Source organism: Manis pentadactyla, chromosome 3 (genome assembly GCF_030020395.1).
Source record: "Manis pentadactyla isolate mManPen7 chromosome 3, mManPen7.hap1, whole genome shotgun sequence".
In the NCBI taxonomy this organism is placed as follows: Eukaryota; Metazoa; Chordata; class Mammalia; order Pholidota; family Manidae; genus Manis; species Manis pentadactyla.
Genome location: NC_080021.1, coordinates 85,074,441 through 85,097,880, shown reverse-complemented (window position 1 = coordinate 85,097,880; position 23,440 = coordinate 85,074,441). Strand labels below are relative to the sequence as shown.

General features: G+C 36.0%; 1 protein-coding gene and 1 pseudogene across 1 annotated transcript in view; one reads left to right on the top strand and one right to left on the bottom strand.

The window, feature by feature from the left end:
• LOC118910076 (V-type proton ATPase subunit H-like) overlaps positions 1–23,440 on the bottom strand; it is a 119,644-nt gene that overhangs the window by 61,583 nt on the left and 34,621 nt on the right. Inside the window, exons 4-6 of the mRNA XM_057498089.1 lie at positions 19,968–20,081; positions 17,488–17,592; positions 14,430–14,483 (exon numbers count right to left, since the gene is read on the bottom strand). Coding sequence (XP_057354072.1) covers positions 14,430–14,483; positions 17,488–17,592; positions 19,968–20,081 — 273 coding nt within the window. The remainder of the gene's footprint in view (positions 1–14,429; positions 14,484–17,487; positions 17,593–19,967; positions 20,082–23,440) is intronic.
• LOC118910072 (40S ribosomal protein S25-like) lies at positions 21,012–22,381 on the top strand (annotated as a pseudogene).

The following is a 23,440-nucleotide window of genomic DNA, read 5'->3' as shown; positions in this document are numbered from 1 at the left end:
AGTTCCATACATAGTGAGTAAAAAAAATTGCATCTATAAACGAAGTTTAAACAAGATTTTTAAATTTTGCTAAATATTAGTAAAATATCATGCTGCCTTTTCTAAATCAAACAGAAGTGCATTAGATCTTTGCCTAGTTTCCACATTAACTTAGCAATAATGTGATTTAAAGAGGTAGGAGATTTAAAGAGACAAACTGCTATTATTCTATGCTTTCAAGGAGAGAAAAGGCAGGGAAATAAATGGAGGTTGTAGATTTACTAGTGCCAGGCACTACGACTTTAACTCACTGAATCCTTATCCAACCTTGAAGTACTACTAACCACCATTCACAGACGAAGAAATTAGCTACTCATGCCCCATGAGACTAGGCACAGTGCATAATAAAGTAGCCAAAGTCGATTTGATTAAGTCTTATTCGAAGGCACAGGGCTGTGGTGGGTGGTGACCCTGAGTATGAAGAGGAATTGGGGTGATTCAGTAACAGGACAGCTGAAGACTTGGGGTGTGTCTGCGAGCTCAGTGCCCACGACAATAATAGAAGATTAACAAAGCAAGGGCTCCATTCTAGAGATCAAGCCTGCACCTTCCAAAAGCAAATGGCCACAAATTCCAGAACTATATCTTCAAGAGCCAGACTTCAGTGCCTCATTTATTCCCATAGCATTCACTTCAGGGTGGGGACGAGGGGCAATAATCAATCCTTCTACAAGAACAAATTACTGACAATTCCAGAGGTCCTTTCTTCACTTGTTAAGATTTACCAACCCCTCTCCACCTCTGTACTTCTAAAATATTCTTATGCATCCTTAAAAGTCTCTTCAAACCTTCTCCTCTCTGAAGCTCTTCCTAAAATCCCTTATTCTTACCCTCTACCTCCTTTATATTAATCTTACTCTTGCACATCACTTATCATTGCACTGCAATGACATTTATTTATATAGTGTGTCTTCACTGAACTACAAGCTTTTCAATGTTAAGCTATATCGTAAGCATTTGGGTTCCCTAATGTTAGCATAATGCCTGGAATATTAAAGGCACTCAAACTTGTTTGTGAATTAAATTTAGCTCTAGCAATTATAGACTTCCAGAAGATCCTATTTCTATAAGTTTTCATCTTTATAAATAAGAATGTGGAAAATGATACAATGAAGAGAAAGAAAAAATACATTCAACTTAGCTACTACAATACTTCAGAGTAGAATTTTATTAATACAACCTACTGATTTAAGAATTGATTATTTATCTGAACTAGACTGAAATTTACCTTGACAACTCATGTATACAGTTAGCTAGAAAAACAAACAGCAGAGCCAATATGGTGAGGCAGGGGAGGTTCCACATTTACCTATTTCTTAAGAGTAAACATCTCAAGGATCACAGAGCAATTTTTACATGAAAAAGAACATTACTTTTTATAAGTAAGGATAATCAAAAGCAATTCTAATACACAGAGCATCACTTGGTCAACAGTTGACTGGCATTTATCATATCTAGCGATTCACACTTTTATTTCACTTTCCACACTTTCAAACAGAAATTTCACTGAACTTCACTTCTCACTGTCTTTAACCACTCACTCAACCCTTGTTAGGCAGCTAGGAAAAACAGGACTGAATGACTGCAGCTAGTATTTTCAGCAAAGGAAACTAAATTAATTCCTCTCTCACATGACCTATGGTTCCTCTTTGCATAGTTTTCCCTCCTTCTAATGCCACTGCTAACGTTCCTAAGAAAATGTACCCCGGCAAGAAAAAGAGATGACAGAGGGTTAAGAAGATGGCTTTACAGACAGACAGATCTCACTGACATTCCAATCTTATCGCTCACTAACTGAGGAATTAATCTCCAAGTCTTGGTTTCCTCATCTACAAAATAAAAATAATAATAGAATCCACTAGATGATCATGAAGATTAAATAAGACAAAGCATGAAAATCACTCAATAAATTATAACAGTTATTATTATCAGTCTCAAAGACAGGTTAGCTTGACGGTTAAGAGCATGAGCCATCCCACCTGAATCTGAACTCTGCCACTTCCTAACTATTTTGCAAATTAATTAACCTCTTGTGGCCTAATGCCCATTGCATGGTGTTCCTGGGTGATTAAATGCATAATTTAAAGCAATCAGAACAGTGCCAGACACAGAATAACCTCTTAGTAATCATCAGTTGCGATCATTACAATTAACTACAAACATCCAGAAAAGAGTCCTTACACATCAAATTTTGAGATTTAAAAGGTGACAAATGGCATGAATGAGCAATTGATAAAAATATTAAACAATGCTCAGCTTCAGTCATTATGAACAGAATACAAATTTAAAACATGACTTCATTTTTCACCTTTTTGTAACAATAGAAAGATAACATCAAATGCAAATGAAAGAATGGAAAAACACACTGATAATATACAGCTGATGGAAATATAAATTTGCACATTTTTGAAAGGCGACTTACTTCATATATCAAAAGTGTAAAAAGTTTATTCTTTGACTCTGCCATTCCATCTTCAGAACTATATCCAACAGAAATATTCATCAAAGTGGGCAAACATATGTGAAAGACACTGGAAACACCCCATATGCACATCAATAACATACTAGTTAAATAAACCACTTTACATCAACACAGATGTAAAGAATATTGAAGACCTACACATAAAAAAATGAATACATACTCACTATATATATAAGAAAGTTATAGGACAGTATTTATAATATGATGCCTCTTCTATTCCTAAATATGAAGCAAAATCACACATCTACTTACATACTTATCTCTATGTGCATAGAAAAAACTGCAAGAAAAGTGACTCACTTGGCAAATACGGTGTCTACACTATTTAAATTTCTGCAATATGTCTGTACTTTTCATTTTTGATTTGTTGTTGTTTACTTAAAGTAGCAAAAGAACAAAGAATGGTCAAAAGCAGATTCTGAAGCCAATAACTTGGATTTGCACATCTACCACCTGCCAGCAACATGCCCTCTCCGCCTCACTATCCCTGTTTGTAAACTGAGAAAACCAATACTAATACTAAAATGACACTTTTATTAACAATAACAACAATAACTGCCACAGTGCACAGCTGTGGTGAGCATTAAGTAGTTAACAAATGGAAAGCCTTAGGACAACACGTGGCCCAGAGTGAGCGATATATGAGAACTGCCCACTATTATTAAAAGACACTAGGTCAGCCAAGCCATCCCTCAGAAGCCCATTTAAATGCTAAGATGAACAACAAAATGATCTATAGACAATTATTATAATAAATACAGTTCACCCTTGAAGAACAAAGGTTTGAACTGCTCATGTCTACTTATACACCGATTTTTTTCAATAAATATATTGGAAAATTAGTTGAAGATTTGTGACAACTTGAAAAACTATTTTTTTCCTCTAGCTTACTTTGTTGTGAGAATACAGCATATAATACATGTAACATACAAAATATGTATAAACTGACTGTTTACATTATCAGAAAGGCTTCAGGTCAACAGAAGGGTACTAGAACTTAAGTTTTTAAGTTTAAGACAGTCACAAGTTACCTGCTGATTTTCCACCTGGGTGGGGAATTGGGACCCCTAACCCCCACACTGTTCTCAGATAACTGCACACTGGTTGTGGGTAACCAATTAACAGTACTTTATTTCTGTGCTACAACTTCCTGACAGCCAAAAGACCAAGGATTTAGAGTTTAGCTCGGCTTCCGTCTTACCCTTAATTCCCTCACCTGTTTAACAGAAGAAGTTGACTTAGACAGTCACTAAAATTCTCATATCCTAATTGGTAACTTAACTGTTTGAAGTAATTATAGATCATTATAGTTGCCTCAGAAATATATGGCTAGCCAGTCTCTTGGAACACACTGTAACAAAAAGGGCCTTCCTCTATCTGAACATCATAAAACTGCATTTCCTTACAAGCATTCTGGACCTCATACATTTCATCCACTTAAATAGTTTCCTCCCCCCATCCCACTCCCCATGTCATAAATAGAAATTAGTGATATTTTACTCCATGTTCACCAAGACTTCATAGCTTTACAACTGCATGGAGAACAGGAAACTTTTCCCACCTGCTAAAAAGCTCTCAAATATACTCCACAGTGAAAATTCCTTGCACACACTATAAAAAGCAAACAAAGAAAAAATGCACAGGACACTTACACGGAATGCTGCAAGAATGATTCTTGTCACTTTCTCTTTGACAGATTCTTGAAGGATATCAGACAGAACTGGAATGATATTATAGCGCCGCAGGTGTTCACACATCTGAGGTCTGAATGCCAAAAGCCATACTGAAAAAATTACAGCCATCGCCTGTCCTGCTCTCTTCTCTCACTCAGCAGACAGAGATAAATCAGAGACCACTAGCTAGAGATACGCTCAGCTATTAGACTCTCAACCCTACACTGAATCACATTTCCCATTTCCCCACCATTCTCCCCTCTCTTACCTGGGAGAGAGACTTCTTCCTACCCAAGACCCACAGCCCCAGCAAGACCTGTATCCCATTCGTTCTGCACAACGTCCATAGAGCCAAGCCCTTCCTATGTCTTCAGCCTCTTTTTGGTTGGTTTCCTCTCCTCAGCCTCTAAATATGCTTAAGTCCTTTCCCACCATAAGACTATACCTAAGCCTTGTACCAATCTCTCCATCTTTCTTCTTCCCAACACATGAAGGTTTCTTCCAAGAATCATCGCCATTAATATGGCAAATATGGGATCAACAGTGACCTGAAATTGCCAGTTTCAACAGTTTCTTTCACCTGAGAATCAGACCTCCATCTCCAACTACTTACTGGAAAGCCCTTCTCCCATTCTCCTCTCCATCTGAACTCCCCCCCATGAAAGAAAGGCAGCAGGAGAGCGTGATGGTTAAGGCTCTGGAATCATCTTGCCATGCTTAGCCATATACCAGCTACGTGACCTTGAATGAGCTTCCTACCTATAAAATGGGGATAACAGGACAAATCCCATGGGATATGGGTATAATTTCATTAGTCAATATAGGAACATTCTTAGTGAAAGAGTTTTTGTGCTGAGAAGAAACTGATTTCAAGGTACATGTCACATAATATTCAACAAATGTTTGCTGCTGCATCTACTATTGTGTTCTGATTTCTCCAGATGAAATTAATCACTGCCATGGTGCCACATATAAATCAGCTATTCTTGTTCTGTATATGTATCTATCAGTCACTCCCACTAGACCAGAGAGCAAAAGAGGAGTTTGTTTTTTTATCTCAGCTCTTAAGCACAGTCCCTGGTTAATAACAGCACTTTAAAAATGTTTGTTTGCCAAATGAACAATTAAATATTCATTCCACTTGGTCTTTGACTTCAGAAGAAAAAAAGGAGAACCTAAAGCTTTAAGAACTGTTTTGTCCAAGTGAAGTCATTTTTGTTTCCTGCCTAGCAAAATAACATTTTTAAAAAATGACAAATACAGAAGCCCCCAAATTCCATGTTATCATTTCCTCTAAGCTGCTTTCCCTGATTTATAAAGAAAATGTACTATTATCCTCCATACTATTCAATGCAAACACCAAGCTTGGGCTTCTCTTGCGATATCTATTTTTCATTTTGCTAGAATGTTCTATACTCTTAGCAGACACTAGGACATTTGAAAAGTATTGAAATGGCTGTAATTACTAATATAAAAATCCTGAAATCTCACAAAATATCAAAGACAAACTGAACAAGAAAAGAAAGGCAGATAAGTATCTGTTCTATCTTAGAGGGCATTATCAAGAACTACCAAACTTGATGAGGTAATACTTGAGGTGATCAAAAATTGCTCCTTCCAAACAGAAATGTCACAAGAAAGAAATCAAAGAACATCTCTGTGCCTTCCCTTAGGACTGTAACAGAGCCTAGCCTTTCCCAGGTGACCTCTCCCTGGGCCTCCCTTACCTCTATGCTCAGAACTCCCAAGGAGGGTGCCTGTGTGATTAGGTATATGTACAGACTAGAAGTATGACTTGACAAATACTATGGAAGTTTGTTAATATTTGTGCCCATGATTTTTATGACCTGAGTTTTACATAAGATGCTTTGTACATATTTATGATAAACTATCCACTTCACATAGAACAGCATAAAAGAAAAAGTCATCCTTATCACCTTCTTAGTACCACTGCTAAGATATAATCAGTATTAGTGGATTTCTATGTTACACTGCAGAAATTTTCTATGTGTATTATATGCACTTTTTTTAATATAATAAGGTTATACTATAACTTGCATTTGTATTTTTTTTCATTTAATAAATCTTATAGAGATTCACTGCATTTTTAACAACTTAACTTATATAAATATTTAAATCCATGGTGCTTTCAACTTTAAAGAAGAATTCCTTAATTCAACAGCATTTGTTGAGTTGGTTATATTATCAGATATGTGAAAGGGACTCCACTTTATTTTTAAATATACTGTACTTAGAATCCAACCAAAGGTGAGGGAGCCCATTTGTCCTTGCAGGTCTAGCAAACTGCTTGGCATCTACAACCTCAGATGGCCTGCCCTGTGAAGAAACTCATCAGGGATGTTAGGCCTGCACTGTTCTTGGTTCTTAACTATTGCCCAAAAAGGCCCTACAAATCTTTACTCAATATTCATTCAACAAATATTTATCAAGTGTCTACTATGTGCCAGACTTCTTGCCCTGGGCACAAAACCATGAACCAAACAGGCCTCAGTCCCTTGCCTCAGGGAGCTTACAGTCTAATGGAGAAAGAGGAAAAGCATACACACAGAAAGCAGGGAAATTATAGAACATACTGGAATCTGACAAGTTCAATGTATCAAAAATAATGTAAGAAAGGGAAACAGGAAATGCACAGAAGGAGACATGGGTGCTCCTTCAAACAGGATCTTTAGGGAGGGCCTTACTGCTGAAGACACAACTGACAGAACCCCAAAGGAAGATAAAAAAGCAAGCAATGCAGCAATCTAGGGGCAAAGTGTTTGTGCTGCAGTATGGCAGATCCAATTGGATGGATGAGGTCATCTCAAAATACATATTAAGGTACCATGCACTACAGATACTACCCTCCTTTCCACAGCTGCTCTTTACCATGTGACTCCCCCTCTTAATATTCTCTAGTGACTTCCCATTGCCAAGAAAATCTTCTAAATCCTAAATGACCTCAAAAGCCCTGCACGCTCCAGACCGGCCTGCTTCACAGCCCTCTCTCTGCAACTGCAGCTCCTCCACCACTACAGGTTTTCCCTCCTCTGGCCCTGGTTCTCCACACACACCTCTCGGAACCCAAGACGCAGGCCTCATCCCTCCACTTCCTCAAGAAAGCCTAGCAAACCTGGCCCCAGATGACATCCCCTCAATATACACTCTCAAGGGACCTATGCTTCTCTTACAAGCATTGCCACAAGTGTATTAAAAAAATCCAAGTGTGTAGTCCCTTGTCTCATGCTGACCGCCTGAGATACAATGCAACCCTAGGAGGACAGGAGTCGTGCCCATGTTGTTCAGTGTTGTGCTTACAGCACCATGCACTATACCTAGTAGGCCCTCGATAAGTATTTCTGGAGTGAATGAGCAAACAAAAGAAATATAAACAAACTTCAAATCTTACACCAATTCCAAATAAATGGGTCTCTAATATAGTTCAATAATTAAGGTGGACCAAAATTTTATCCTGATAATCATCAATACTACAGAAATACATAAAACTTAGTACTATTTATTATCCTGTTTCTTTTTGGTATGTATTCTATGTAATTGCCTAATTTTTTTTAAGTCATCTCAGTTTGAGAACTAATATAAATTGCTAATCAATTTTGGCTGCACCTTATGTCATCCTATTTTACTAGAAAATATTTATGGTAATAGAGCTCTCTTAGTCACAAAATATTGTTAAACTGTTAAAGTAATTTGATAAATTATATAAGTAACAAAAAACTACCTGTATTTAGACTGACAACAAAAATACATACACACAAAAAAAGATGTTTTAGATACCCATCATACTATCTCCTGAATACTATTTGTTTAATGTCATTCAACTACAGTTTTACTTTGATGTAGTTTTTCGCTTTTTTCAGTAATCAAAATGTATCTTTTAACCCCCACAACCAAAAAACTGTTCGAAAAGAAAAAAAGAACTTCTTTTACACAATTTATTAATGCATATGATATTTTTCAAAGCACTTTCAAACCAAAAATTAGAATTAAAAGGAAAATATTATGATACCCATCTTTTCAGATGAGGTACCCAAGATTTTAAAAGGTGATATAACTTGTTGAGATTACAATAGTGACTTAAATCTTGAATCTGCATCAGGAGCCTACTGACCTCATGCCTGAGTGAGAGTTCTTTGTGCCACGTCAGACTTCCTGGGCTGAGAATTGGCCACAACATGCACTCTCACTGCAGCAAACCTCAGTAATAGAGAAAAACTGTTTTTATATCTACTTCTCAACATGTTTAAGAGAATATCATTTGGACAGACTTTCCAATGTTGATAAAAATGCAAATTCTTCTATATAATGATGGAATAATTGCATCATAAGGAAAAGAGTAACTAATAGAATTTACCTTACTGCTGAATATGGTCTCAGAGACCCACATTCTTCAGAATTACAAAGTAATTCAAGAATTGAGGAATTATAAAGTAAGCAGGCAATACAAATAAACATAAAACCTTCAGTAATATTGTACTAAAGTAAGAGTGATGATATAAAAATGCTCATAGACAAATTTTCAATGTTCCTCTCCCTAGTGTTGAGACTTAAGTACAAACTGAATGAGAAACAGTGAAAATAATATTCACCTAAGTTTTGGAATTGTGGGCACTTGAAAAAAAGCACTGCAGTAAAAAGTACCTGAGCCTAGACAGTGAAAATGCACAGCCCGTGGTGTCAGTGAAGCACCAAGTTAGAACTTTTCAATCACATAATTGACTAAAATAAATTCCAGAAGCCAGTTTTACATGAAATAAGAAGATTGCTGATTAACAGTCCCAAAAGTATTTAATGTTTCATGACTATTAAATGAATCTTTTCTCATAGAAAAAGTGAGCATGCACACATGTAAGTACCGTTTCTGCTTCTATCACAGACATTCACTTTTAAAAGTAACACAGGACAATCAGTATCAGTGTCAGTAGGGCATTGAAACAACTGAAATTCTGTACTTTGGTGATGGATAAATGAATTGGTTTAGAAAACCAATTGGCAATATCAATTAAAACTAAATTTGCATATGCCTTATAACCTAGCAATTCCATTTTAGAATTAACTGTCAAAGACATGTTATTATTGTAACAGCCAAAAACTAGAAGTAACCCAAATATCCATTATCAAGGGAATAGATAAGATTCATTTAACAGATCACTACACAGCAATAAAAAGAAGGAAATACTGCTAAATGCAACATGAATGAATCTCATTGACACAATATTGTGCCAAAGAATTCAGACATCTAAGAGTTCATACTACATATAATTCCATTGTAATAGAGTTCAAGATCCAGAAAAGCTAATCTATGGTAACAGATGTCACGATACCGATAACTTTGTGGGATCCGAAATGAAGGAAGTTTTGAGTAGGAAGTTACATAACATATAAATTCAATCAGATGAACATTTAAAGTCTGTGCATTTTATGTAAGTTATGACATAAAGGTAAAAATGATTGAAGGAAGGGAAGGGACAAGGGGAAAGGTCTGCCTATCAGAAGTTTTACCAAATTATCTTTAGCAAATCACTAAAACTCTTCCAAGTTGCTTTGTCAGCAATAAAGGAATATAATACCAGCCCTACCAAATATTTTTTTAAGTCTACTACTCAAATCTGACTCAAATCAGTTCTACAAAGCACAAAACAACTATAACATATATTATTATTATTTCATATTCAGGAACTAAAATACAATTCTTCTGAATTCTTCTGAAGTTATCTTATTAAAAGAAATCCTCTAGTCAATACTCATAAAATACCTAGATTAAATTAACTTAAAATAGTCTTAGACTTAGGTCTTACAAAAACAAGTATTTTTACTAATAATTTAGAAATTTAGAAATCTCCCTAAAGATTGCTTTCAGTATAATTAGCTTAGTCATATAATTCAATTACATGACCACTAGGACTCCTTATTACAGGGAAAAATTATTGTGAACTTGAGGAAATATTATTTGCTTTATAAATTACTGCTTTATATACAACTTCTAGGAACCTATCTAATGCATATTTTATGTGACCTATTGTTATAAGAGCTATACACTGAAAATGGTATGTAAAAAAAGTTGCGTACTGAAATACCTTACCATGTAATTTTCTTTTGCATTGCCAGAACACAACTCCATGCGATCCTTCCAAAAATCTGATTAGAAGAACAAAACTCACAGGTTCTTCTCTTTACTTCTTTTCTTAAGGTTCATTCTGTGTGTATATTTCAATGACCTCCAATGTTTAAAATGTGTTAATATTGCAATAAGAAGATAAAAGGTAATTGAACAATAAATATCATCCAAGAATTGCTTTAGATAAAGAACAATGCACTTGAAAACTGCACAGACATGTAATTGATTGTGAATTACTTTGGGTCCTCAGACTTTACAACTCACCAGCTAGAGCAGACTACATACAATTAAAGAACAGGCCTGAACTATCTGACTTACTGACACAGCCCATTCATTTCTGTTACCTGGCTGCACTTTTGATGAATTTATCAACAAAATAGTAAAAAAAAAATCATTAAAGTACTCTACCTATTCTGGAAGATTGAAAAGTATCACATTAACAAACCCCATATTAACAAGGATATTAAAACTGCCACAGACCATTTAAGAAATTCAGCTAAAAGCCAAAAAAGCTGAATTTTTTCTCTAGTTCTAAAGTGCTGTTAATTTTTTTCAGTCTTTTTATTTATTTTTTTATTTAACTTTATGTGGTACATATACACAATGGAATACTATTCAGCCTTAAGAAAGAAACAAATCCTACCATTTGCAACAACATGGATGGAGCTAGAGGGTATTATGCTCAGTGAAATAAGCCAGGCAGAGAAAGACAAGTACCAAATTATTTCCCTCATTTGTGGAGTATAACGATGAAGCAAAACTGAAGTAACAAAACAGCAGCAGACTCACAGACTCCAAGAGGGGACTAGTGGTTACCAAAAGGGAGGGGTGTGGGAGGGCGGGTGGGGAATGAGGGAGAAGGGGATTGAGAGGTATTATGATTAGTACACATGGTGTCGGCGAGGTCATGGGGAAGACGGTGCAGCACAGAGAAGACAAATAGTGACTCTGTGGCATCTTACTACACTGATGGACAGTGACTTCAATGGGGCATGGTGGGGACTTGGTAATATGGGTGAATGTAGTAACCACATTTTCATGTGCAACCTTCATAAGAGTGGATGTATCTTGACAACATTAAGCTAAGTGAAAGAAGCCAGTCACAGATGACCACTTATTATGTATTTTTAAAAATTCATTTGCATGAAATGGGTGGAAGAAACAGAAGGTAGATTAGCAGTTGCCAGAGGTTGGGAGCAGAGAGCAGGAATGAGGAATGACTGTTAATGTGTATAGGGTTTCTTTTTGAAGTGCTGAAAATGTTATAAAGTTAGATCATGGCAATGGCTGCACAACTCTGTAAAAATAGTAACACCCACTAAGCTGCAAATGGATGGATTTTATGGTATGTAATAAAACTAAAAAGGAAAAACTAAATAAAATTGAAAGTTTTCTTCCTCACTTGAACATTCCATCATCATGGAAGTTCTAATGGGCAGAACTGCTCCAAAACAACAAAAGGCAGAATAAAATAAGCAATCAGGAGAAACTGGCAATCAAGTTAGTAACTACCAGTGAAACCATGTTCATCAGCAATACCTAATGCAACCTGGATCTGCAACAAAAATAGCAGAGAACAGGATACGTTCAAATGCGGGAGCTAGGAGTCACCCTGCTCCCCTACACACATGTGTAAGAGAAGCTGGACAGAGGAAAAAGAAAGCAAAGAGAAACAAACCAATCCAAAATTCCTAGATTCTTTCCAAATCCTCCAAAGCTTGTGAGAGATCACAGTATCCTTCTTTGCCACAGGGCAACAGCATGACGATTATCATCTGAGGCTGTGTGGCTTCCTCAAAAGAACGGAAGATGGGTCATTCACATTCAAGAGCCAGTAAAGGACCGGACAGTTTACAGTAAGGACATATGATTTGATACCATTTATTTTTACATTCAGGCAGAGACAATACAATGCATTTTAAGGAAGCTCCATTTATGTAATATCATCTAAAAATAAATGTTTGTATGATCCACTCACAACTTATGATGTTTCTGTGGCATTTTAAGACTCTTAGATCCTTCTAATTTCACATTGCATTGTAAAATTTTATCTATCTGTTTTATACTGACATCAGGTGGCAATACCACTTTGCAGATTGCTTTTCTATGCTCTCTTAAACCTAGAGATTTTCAGATACAGTATTGATATGTTTAAGTCTGAGCAGGCTGTGGCACGTGATGAATGCCTGAAGAGCCAACTCCAGTTCAGCTGCCTCCAAAGGCAAACTGCCTCTTTGGAGTTTTTGCTACTCAGGAGCCAACGTTGGGCAAGCTGGTGTGACTTTCTGTACCACCTCACTGACCATACCCAGGAAATGGTGCTTACAGTAAGACCTGTGTCACAGAGGCAGTGTGAATATGTCAAGATATTAAATGTAAAATGAGTAAAACAGTGTAGGGCATGTAGTAAGGGCCCAGTAAATATTAATTACCAATTCAGATTCTCTTAGCACAATACAACTATCAAAAGAAGAGCTAAAAACACCCTGCTCTCAACCTGTTTGAGTCTGCTTTCCAAGTTGATAGCCATCTGGAAAAGTAAGAACCTTCAGGAAGAGGCGGTATGTTCAGGTTTGAAGGGCACTGAGAGAGGAAGGTGGGATTCAAGGTACCCTTTTCCTTACAGTTACCCTCATCCTAATTCTATTTGGGATGTATGTGTATGAGTCAACCAGATAAACCACTTTGACTAAGGCATTGCCTGTTCAATTCATCAGTTTTGTTTTTCCAATATGCTTAGCCAGAAAGAGTAAAAATAAGGATGTCATGTCACCAGAAGTTACAACTCATTATATGTATGCTTTAATAACTTAAAAACCCTTTACTAGCACTCAGATAAGTTTATAAGACATAAGATTTTGAAAACACCTTTTAAAAAATGTACCAATAAGTCTAATACACAAATTAAACAATTTTTCAAAATTCAAACTGGTAGAAACTCAAATTATATGAAATAAAGATTCCCAATTTTAACATCTGTTATGGCTGAATATCTAGACTTCTAATCCTCCACCTTCTTCCCCCACCTTGACCCTAAATTACTTACCTAGTTCTATACTTTGTTCTGATTTCATTTCACAAGGCTAATAGCCATTATCTGCAAACTATTTGCCAAATTATTCAACCTACTTTGAAAGGCCTTGCTCTTGGCTTTGAAAATGGGTTCTGCTGCCATCTACAGTCTCAGAGCATACATACAGGCATATTCCATGCAGATTATGGAAGTACCGGGAATTAATATGGACATTAAATAGCTTCTACAGAGCTTCATTTGGTCTATTACAGACAGGTTGCAGACATTACCTTCTAAAAATGCTTTCCAGTGTCCCAGAGGTATTTCCAACAAATGAAGCTAGATGTATGTCACCTACATTTCTAGCTTTTTCTCCTCATATCTTTTCTCTCAACTGGCTCCAGTCACACCCTGTCCAATCCTTACTTGTCCAAACTTATTGCCTGCTCTTGAGATATGCTGAGTACAACAAAGATAAAACATTCCCAAATGGGAAGATAACTCTAACTAAGAAAGGAACTTGGGAAAATATGATTCGTTTTAACCTTTAAACCTTTAAACCTTTTGGCTCTAAAAAAATTGTGGGAGACACTGGCCCAACAGAGGTGATTAGGGGGTTCTGGCCACCTTGTAGCCTTACATAAAGCCTTGAGCAACACAGTACAAGTAACAGGCTTTAGTGTCATCAGATAACTGAACCATTTTCTGGAACTGCAACACTGCTTGCTGCAGTGTTCACGTATCTGTTAGATACTAGACAGTTTATCAGACAACTGAAATGTGAAATGAGTAACTTCATGATTATTCACTCCAGTTGTGCATCTGAATTCAGACTCTTGCTTTGATTCTCAGGTCTGAGATACAGGGAAGAGCAAGTCTTGTGTCTACCATAGAAAAAGTGACCACTAAAGACCATAAATATTTATATATAGCTTTTACGATACCATTAACCTAACTAGAAGTTATATTAAAATCCATAGATTTACATTGGGGGAACTAGTAAACATTTTTAGATTTTTAAATGACTCAAAAGAACTCATATTCATGGTGTTAGGAGGCCAGTGAATTAAGAAGGAATATACTTACATCACTTGAAGAGACTGTTCCTGTTTCAACAGCGAAACCGCTACCATGCAGCTTCTATTAAGAAATAAATAACTTATTACTTAGTTTTGTTTTTTATTTTATCCTAACTTATCAGCTTATGAAAGGGAGATAAGCAAAGTTTATAATTTTTTTCCAATCCTACTTAATGGAATATCACCAACTAATAAAAAGCATGGGGATGATATGAAATATTCTAAAGGGCATTACACTCTTACAGATAATAACTTAATAAATTACTTAAAATTGAACAATAAATTGAATACTGAGCTCCAGCTAAACTTCTTAAGTGAAGTTATTGCAAATTTCCAAGTCTCAGGATCTACTTATTTGTTTTTCTGATAAGATGACTGGCTTAGCTTGTCTACATTACATTCTGTGGCAAAGCTTTCAAAACAGGTGCGTAATAATGGGGAAATACTACATGGAACTTAAATTAGGTTATCCACAGCAATGCTAACAAGTTAGAATGAAAATCAAAATCTCACATGCTATGTAGGAATAACCAAAGAAATTCAAGGTAAAAAGTCAAAGGTTGAATTACAAGAGAAAAGTGGTAATGAATTTCTGCAAGGAAATTTTTATTTTGTTTTATTCAATAATCATTATCTACTGAGTGCCAGGTATGAGCCCCCATAACGACACACAATGCTACCTCCTCAAAAGTTACTATTCAGTCAAAGAATAAAATACCCAAACTTTCTACTAATTTGGACTTTTGAAAGTTTATTTCTATTAGAATCATGAATGTGATCCTTTTTATGAAGAAAACACTTGAGAGAGAGATCTTTCAGATTAAAGAAATATCACATGACATTTAAGCAAAGTAGCAAATAAAATCCCAAACTATCCTGTTTGATTCTTTAAACAAGTCTGTAATTTAATCCTGATAAAAGGCTATGGAAGATGCATCTGCCAACAGCAAGAGAGATGGTGCAACCCCGAGCCCAGCAGAAGCAGTGACCAGACATGCGCCTGGGCACCATGAAGACACCCTGCTGCAGAACTTGCAAAGGAGGAATGCCACACCAAAACTGAACAAAGCCAAAGACTTGGTGAGAAAAGAATGCACTAGGCAGTTACAGAAAGGGTCTGTAAGAATGGTTATCTATACCAGTAAGCTCAACTCTCATGAAAACTGTTTTGGACATTGAAACATTTGCTTCCACTAGTGACTAAAGAGATTTCCCCAAGCGCCGGACATGGTTTCAACCAGAGCTCATCATTCCAAAAGCAAGAAATCATCTGTGATGAGCAGTCTAAGATGAAAAAACCCAAAATATTAGTAGCAAACTATGATATACATTCTTTCCTACCAATTTTCATTTTATGGATTCAGTTACAACAGAGCCTCATTACCACTAAACCATAAAGCTAACACTTAAAGCAGAAGAAAAAACTAATTTCAAAAAAGAAAAAAAGGGTGGTGGAGGGGCCTGGAGTTACTGATTTAACTAAGCATTTTGATCCCAAATAAAACACACTTACAAATAGAAAATCTCATCTTCACACACCTATTTTTCTTGTTTGAAATACCTTGTTTTTGAAATAACCTCACAAACTCAGTAAAATCTGCACATTTGTGGATCTTGCAAAAATACTGTTAAAAACTAAGCCACAAGGTGTTAAAATTTATGCTGTTGACCAAAGAATACTTGATTTTGTTCAGAATACTCCAAAACATCCCCATCAAATGTTAAAGGCAATTAGGCTTCCCCCAAAAAGGCAGGAAATAAGACAAAAAAATAAATTCAAGCAAAATGTCATGTCTCTCTTAGACCTCAAATTAAAATCAATTAAAATAACATCACCCAAAATCTAAATTACAACTTTCAAAAAACATTTCAAATAGACATTTATGTGTAATCTAACACTAACAACACAGTAACTACCTGTATTACTTCTCCTGGTCCCAATTCCTCCATGTCTCCCATCCCCACACCAAAATCTCATTCTCTTCTACCTTTTCTTCCCCAGAATACTCCTCCCCAACTCACGTTCATTTCAGTCCTTTTTCTGAGGATCATTACACCAAGTGTCCCCTTACCACCAAATAGTTAGTCACTGGAAGCCTAAAAAAAATGTTCCACCAAGCCATCATAAGTGTCCTGTCTTTCCCTGTTCTAGGAAACCACAAAGACAAAAACTGAAAACCTGTCAATTTCCCCACCATTAAATTAGCAAGCTATTTCTCTCTATGGAGTAGACCTAGAGAGAGACCTGAAAGCACCCAGACCACCAACAAGCAGACTTCACGCTTAGCCTTAGGCCTAAATGCTCCATCCCACAGTGATGCAGTGAAATCCTGAGGAGCTGCCACTGTGTGAGACAACTAACTACCTTGCAGCTGGACCCAGGAGCTCTGGGCTTACCTTGGGGCACCCACAAGCCTGCTATGGACACTTGGCCAAGACTAGGCTAAGTGGATATATTAATGATCTATAGTGTTTCTGTCTACAGTTTGAAACCCCCTGGTGACACCCAGAACTAGTCTGTCTACTGATGTAATGGTGACAGCTTGGCCTGGTTACATGACCAGAGGACATAAAAGATCCCACCAGAAACATTTGGAGAGCTCTCCCAAAACCAAGATTTCTCACACAGACCTTGGTGGTTCAGGGTCCTGAGGCAGATGTGGGAGCCATGCCTGTGAGTCTCTCAGCCCTAAGACTGCCTGCACTCTCTCTCCTGCAACACTGTTTCTTCTCCTTTCTTATAAGCCTTACATGGTAAGCCTTATGTTATGCTCTTTGGAACTGTGTGAGTGCGTTCAGTTCTCCAGCTGTGTGCTCTCGGCAGCCAGCTAGAAGGCAGACAGTCCCGGTCCACTGGAAAGAATGAATGGAAAGTCCCAAATGAGAGAAAAAACAGAAGTTTGAGTCAAGCCAAAGAAAGAAAAAGCAGTAGTCTGGCTTACTTATGAAGTTCAAAATGGCATTATTTTATCGTAACTTGTTGTACAATTAATTTCACATAATTACCATAAATAGCTTCAGAATGTTATATTCTTTTCAAGGATACTAAAGGAAATGTTTCTCACCTGTGAACTCAGCTGAGTTTTTATCCAGTTGAAGTAGTAATTTAAGTCACTACCTTCCATCAATTCTTTTCCCCAAGCTGCTAACTTGGCAATAATTCTTGCTGCCTGAAAAATAAGAAATACTTTTGATTGCTATATTGATTCTAAAAATCAGTTCATATACCTTAAAAACAAGGGCTCATATCCATTTTGCTGTATGATTTTCTTAATAGTCAACTCCTCCAAAAATAGCAGCTTAGTTTTCATTTTTAAAAATAAACTTTGAAACATAGTCAAAATGTATTTTTAAATATATCCATTAAACCAAACCAAAATTAGTTGTAGTTTAGGAATTTCATGACATCCACTGTATTATTCTGAGTTTCAAAAGTAAAATTCATTGTAAAACAAACAAAATCAAAAGAATAGAAAAATCTGTTTGGGTTTTTTTTGGGGGGAAAGGCACTAAATGAGTACTTTTAATGAATCTGTGGATGTTAACATCCAAAAATCTTCCTTAGAGGCAGATGTTCACCAAATCACTTGCCAGAGTTCTGAACAATCCCTATGGCAAACTGCCTGTCACTGTCTCATTCATTCTAAGCCCCTTGTGAGTTCTCACACTTAAAAATCTTTATTTGGTATAAAATATATCCTGCGTATTAAATAATCATCTCTCTTGATGTAAACAAATACCCTTTTCTAATTCAATGATTTCTCAAGTTTGTTAAACTACAAAACTCATAATTTTATAATTTTTAATTAAATAGGCAGTATAAACAGATGTATATCAAATCATGTGCTTTAAATATCTTATAACTTTATGTCAATTATACCTCAAATCTAGAAAAAATGCATATATACACACACAAAAAAAATAGGCAGTATAAAATACTACATCTCCACGCACAAACCCAATCTAATATTAGTACTTTTTGAAAGTCACTCTATCAAAACTACAATTATTCAGCAATACTCAATCCTAGTAGAGAACAGATGGTTGAAGTTAGCTAACCCACAATAATTTCTGTACTGGTAGACTGACGTTTGTTCATATGCTTAGATAAAGCTGAGCCTGGCAACAGAGACATGCATTTAAGGTCAGTCCAACAGGCATTCGAATGTCCTGGCATACTGGGAATTCTACACCATGGAAGACTAACATCAGCGCCTTGTCTCATTCACTGAGTTGCAACAAATGGAAGTTTTCTTGTGCTTAGCTAAGGGAATTTATAGATATTTTATCTAGTTTAAACTGACTGATCTAACTTTCACAAAGTAGATCAGGATTCCTGTAAGGAAATTGAGATTGAAAATTATAGCCACAGAAACACAAGCAAAATGGAAAAGACAAAGGAACAAGAGACTTCATGTGTCTACTCCTAGCAGAGGCTCTTCATCAGCACATGGCAAACCAATAACAGACTGACCCACAAAATGTAAAAGATTAGCCAAAAATAATCAAAGTCATAAAGAAAACATGGATTTGGCTGCATAATTAGTAATGATGAACCTAACCCTAACTGTATATTTGGTCTTTAATAATTTGGTCTTTAATAGATTTTACTATAAGACTATCAAAATAGGAAAAAACATGTATCCAGACAGTGAAAACAAGCCTCTACAATTTGAAAGGAAAAAATACATTACTGGTTTTTTAAAAAGTATTCCTCAGAATATTTAATAATATGGGTAACTACTGAACCACTGTGTTGTATATTTCAAACCAACATAAGGTTGTGTATCAACAATACTTCTATAAAAAGAAATTCCTTATAGTCTATTTCATGAGTCCTCCTTTTTATAAATGTTTTGTAAGATACACAATACATGAATACACTAGTACATAAATGAATAGAAACATATATGGAGAGAGGAAGGACACACATGATCAGAGATGTTTCACTAACAGTAGTTCTTGATTTGAAAAATGTAAAGAACTCTACTGAAATGAGCAGCTTCAGGAGCACCCCACTGCAGCCCACTCCACACTGGGAATATAAAAGGCTGCACAAATATTTATTCCCTCAACCCTCCTTTCATACATTCTCCATAAAAGATTTTGCAGTGTTAATTAAGGCTTCCAAAGATAGCCTTTCAGGTCAAGTTTAAAGTAGCAGTTTAAGATATTAAAAAGCAATAATAATTACTTAACTAAAGTAAAAATTAAACATAGTGGTTGCTTCAAAGTAAAATTTAATTCTATAGTAAAATGCGGTTAATCCTGTCCCAGACCATCTAAAGCTGTTTGCTTATTTTACCAAAGGCTTTTAAGTTAAAGAACTAATTGGACACATCACACAACTTTAACTGTCTCAGAGCAATCCTATCTCCTCTGCGTTTCCCATATCCTCACATTAATAACCACCAATAGGGAAACACCTGTTTGAAAAGTCAACAGCACAGCAATTACTCCTCTGGGAACCTGGAGGTTGCCAAATCCTAAAGGGCCCAGATGTGTTTCTTCCCTACATCAGAAATTTGATCAATTCAAAATTTACCATATGTACAGTAAAGAAATCCTGGTAATTCAACATTGGCAGAAAGTAGGACCAGGCACTGTTCTTGCTACGTTTAGCATAGTCAAAGAAAATGCTCACACGCTGGTGATTTTCCTAAAAAAGAAAAGAAATCATACACTAATCAGAATGCATTTTCCCAAAGAATGTATAATTGTGTGCTGCTTCTCAACCTTTCACTTTCAGTTCATTCATCAGTGTGTTTCCTTTTACCTGTGTGTATAAGATCTGTCTCCCAATTATGATTATGGGGCAGGGGGTGGCAAAGGGAACAGAATAGATACTTTCTTTAAAAAAAAATCACCTTTAATCACTATTATTTTAAATCAGGTGAGCCAGGATAACACAATCCAGCCCTACAAGGTATAGACAGTTACACTGAACCTCTGAATTGCCTGCCCTTCCTGACACTGCCTAACCTCCTCTAACCTGCTTCCACACAAACAAAAGTGGAAGGGGGCTGTAAGACCACCGATTAGCTCAAGATGGAAGCATAAGCAGGAAGCACCTCAAGCTACTTCCAAGAAGGCAAGGGAAAACAGGGAATTAGAAAAATATCAAATGTTCAAGGTTATTCCTAGCATATGATTATAGAAAAATCAAGGCAAAGACAGAAGAAAAAAAAGCATATCACACCAGCAAGTGGATACAGTATCTGAAAAATAATTCTTAGTTCAAATCAGATAAACTCGACCTCTCACCTAAAATTTCTCTGCATATCACTCACTGAAATCCACTCTCTGGTTCACTAAGTTTAAACAGCAATATTTGGCAAAAGCACAACGTAAAGAATAATTTTTCAGATCAACATTTACTACTTTTTAAATACACTGGTTTTAATTTTGGCCTGTGCTAAAAGATACTGTTTGAGGAATGAATTACCATCTCCTTAAGTAATGAATCATGACAGTTTAGAATAACAATTTAAATTGTTATGATAGTGACTTTATCAAAAGACTCAAAATCATTAATTCCACTGGTGGATTATTTCCAAAGCTAAAATTGTAATCCTCATTGTACACGTAAATGAACAAAGTACCCTACGGACAGAAAGAGGAGAAACTATTGTATGTATTTTAAGGCCCATCTTACCTAACTACTCCTTTGTGGTTTCAATTCCTGCTTTAAAATTATACCTCCGAGCTATCATTATTGCTTCAGGCATGCAAATTAAAACTTTAAGAGAACATGGATAAAGCCCTTTTTCTCAGAGGCAGCTAGCAATTGCTCTTGATATCCAAGTACAGAAAATATTTTAATCTTCAAAATTATGTATTAAAAACTAACACATGAGGGAAAATAACCATTTCAGTCCAAAAGCACTCTACTCAGAAGTGTTAAAAATGAAATGACTGGATTAAAAACAGGAAACAAATGTAATTGTAGTATTTTTTAAATAGTACATGGAATCAAACGATAGAGGTGTGTGTAAATTTCTCAGTGTACCTATAATTTTACCAATAAAACAGATTGTTAAAATACATTCAATCAGTAGCTGAGGACAATGTCTACTACCAGAGTCTAAATCCCCCCACACATCCTTCTTAAATACAGGTCAAGAAGCACAATTAAAACTATGTATCTGAAGATGTTCAACTTCAGATACCATTTTGATTAGCAAAAAATGAAATGCTTGACAATGCCCTCTGCTGGCAAGGCTGTAGGGAAACAGGTATCTTCATGTGTTCGGGGGACTGCAAAATTGAATGTTTGGCAGTATCTTAACAACAGTATGTCGCTTTCTCTTACTCAGCAATTCCGTTTCTAAGAATTTACCATGAAGTATGGTCCCAACAATATGAAAATACATTTGCACAAGGCTATTCTTTACTTCATTATTTCTAATTACAAGATATTTATACCACTTTTCTCTCCCACATCTTAGTGAGCCCGCAATGGTAGCAGCTGTTCTCTGAGCTTCACAATACCACCCAAGGGCAACAAGAAGAAAAATGGCAGAAAGTTGGCCAAGAAAGACAAAGATCCAGTGAACAAATCTGAGGGCAAAGCCAAGGAGAAGTGGTCTAAAGGCAAAGTTTGGGACAAGTTCAATTACATAACCTTGTTTGACAGAGCCACATATGATAATCTATATAAGGAATTTTCCAACTATAAAGCTTATAATCCTAGTGGTTGTCTCTGAGACTGAAGATTCCTGGTTCCCTGGCCAGGATAGTCTTTGGGAGCTCCTTAGTAGAGGATTTATGAATTGATTCCAAAACAGAGCTCAAGTAATTTACACCAAAATCACCAAAGCTGAAGACGCCCCCACTGCTGATCAAGATTCATGAACAGGTCCCACTAACTGTACACTTTGAAAAACAAAGCTTTATTAAATCAAATATATGTGTGTGAACCAACCTCCATGTCCATTACATTGCAGGCTGATTAAGTAAACTATGGTACATCTAATAAAGGAGTACTTGTGTCTGTCAAAAAAGAATCTAGAAGCTCTCTCTGAACTGACAGGGAATTATTTCTGGCATATTTCATTAAGCAAAACAAGCAAAATGCAAGACACTATATGTAGAATGTACTTTTATATAAGAAAGAGGGAGAAATAATAAAATACATGTGTACCTGCCAGTCTCCTTTTGCAGAGAAAAAAACAGTAAGGATAAACCAGAAATCTATGAAATTGGTTTCTTACAAAAGTAGGTGGGAATGTTGTGCAAGGGATGGGGTGAAGATTTTGTGACATTTCTCTGAGTATGCCTTTCTGTATAGTTTTGACCTCTGGAAGCATGTTACATAATCAAAAATAATAAAATACAATCAACAAGGAGGAGAAAAAAACTAAAGTAGAATACAAATAAAAACAAGTGAATCTAGCTGTATTTCAAGAAAAATAATATAAATAACCACTCTAAGAAATCTGAACAGAATACTCTGATTACAAACCCTCAGTTTAATGAAGAAGTACTGCAAACAAAAAAAATACCCCACTCTAGGTAAAGGGCTTGTTTTTCACAGTTATATGGATCAGCAATTCTGAAACTATTGTCTTTGTATTACAGGGAAGAACAAAGGAGTCCATATTCAGAGGGTAAGACGAGCTCACAATCTTATTGTCACAGAAGAAAGTTACAGACATGGAAAGCAAGATGAGAAGGAGCTCTGTGGCACTGAGCTGAAATGAAACTGGAGATGGTATGAACTCATGGTCTCTAATTTATACATGTGTATAAAATTGAAGATATTCCTGAACATGTGCATGTGGTGTGTGTGTATACATATACATAAAAATAAAACCAAGGTCAAGAAATGCGTTGCACTCCTAAATACTAACAAAGAACCAGCAGAAAGAGAAATCAGGAAAAAACAACTCCATTTACAATCGCATGAAGAAGAATAAAGTACCTAGGAATAAACCTAACCAAGGATGTGAAAGACCTTTACTCTGAAAACTTAAGACACTTATGAGAGAAATTAAAGAAGACACCAAATGTAAATCT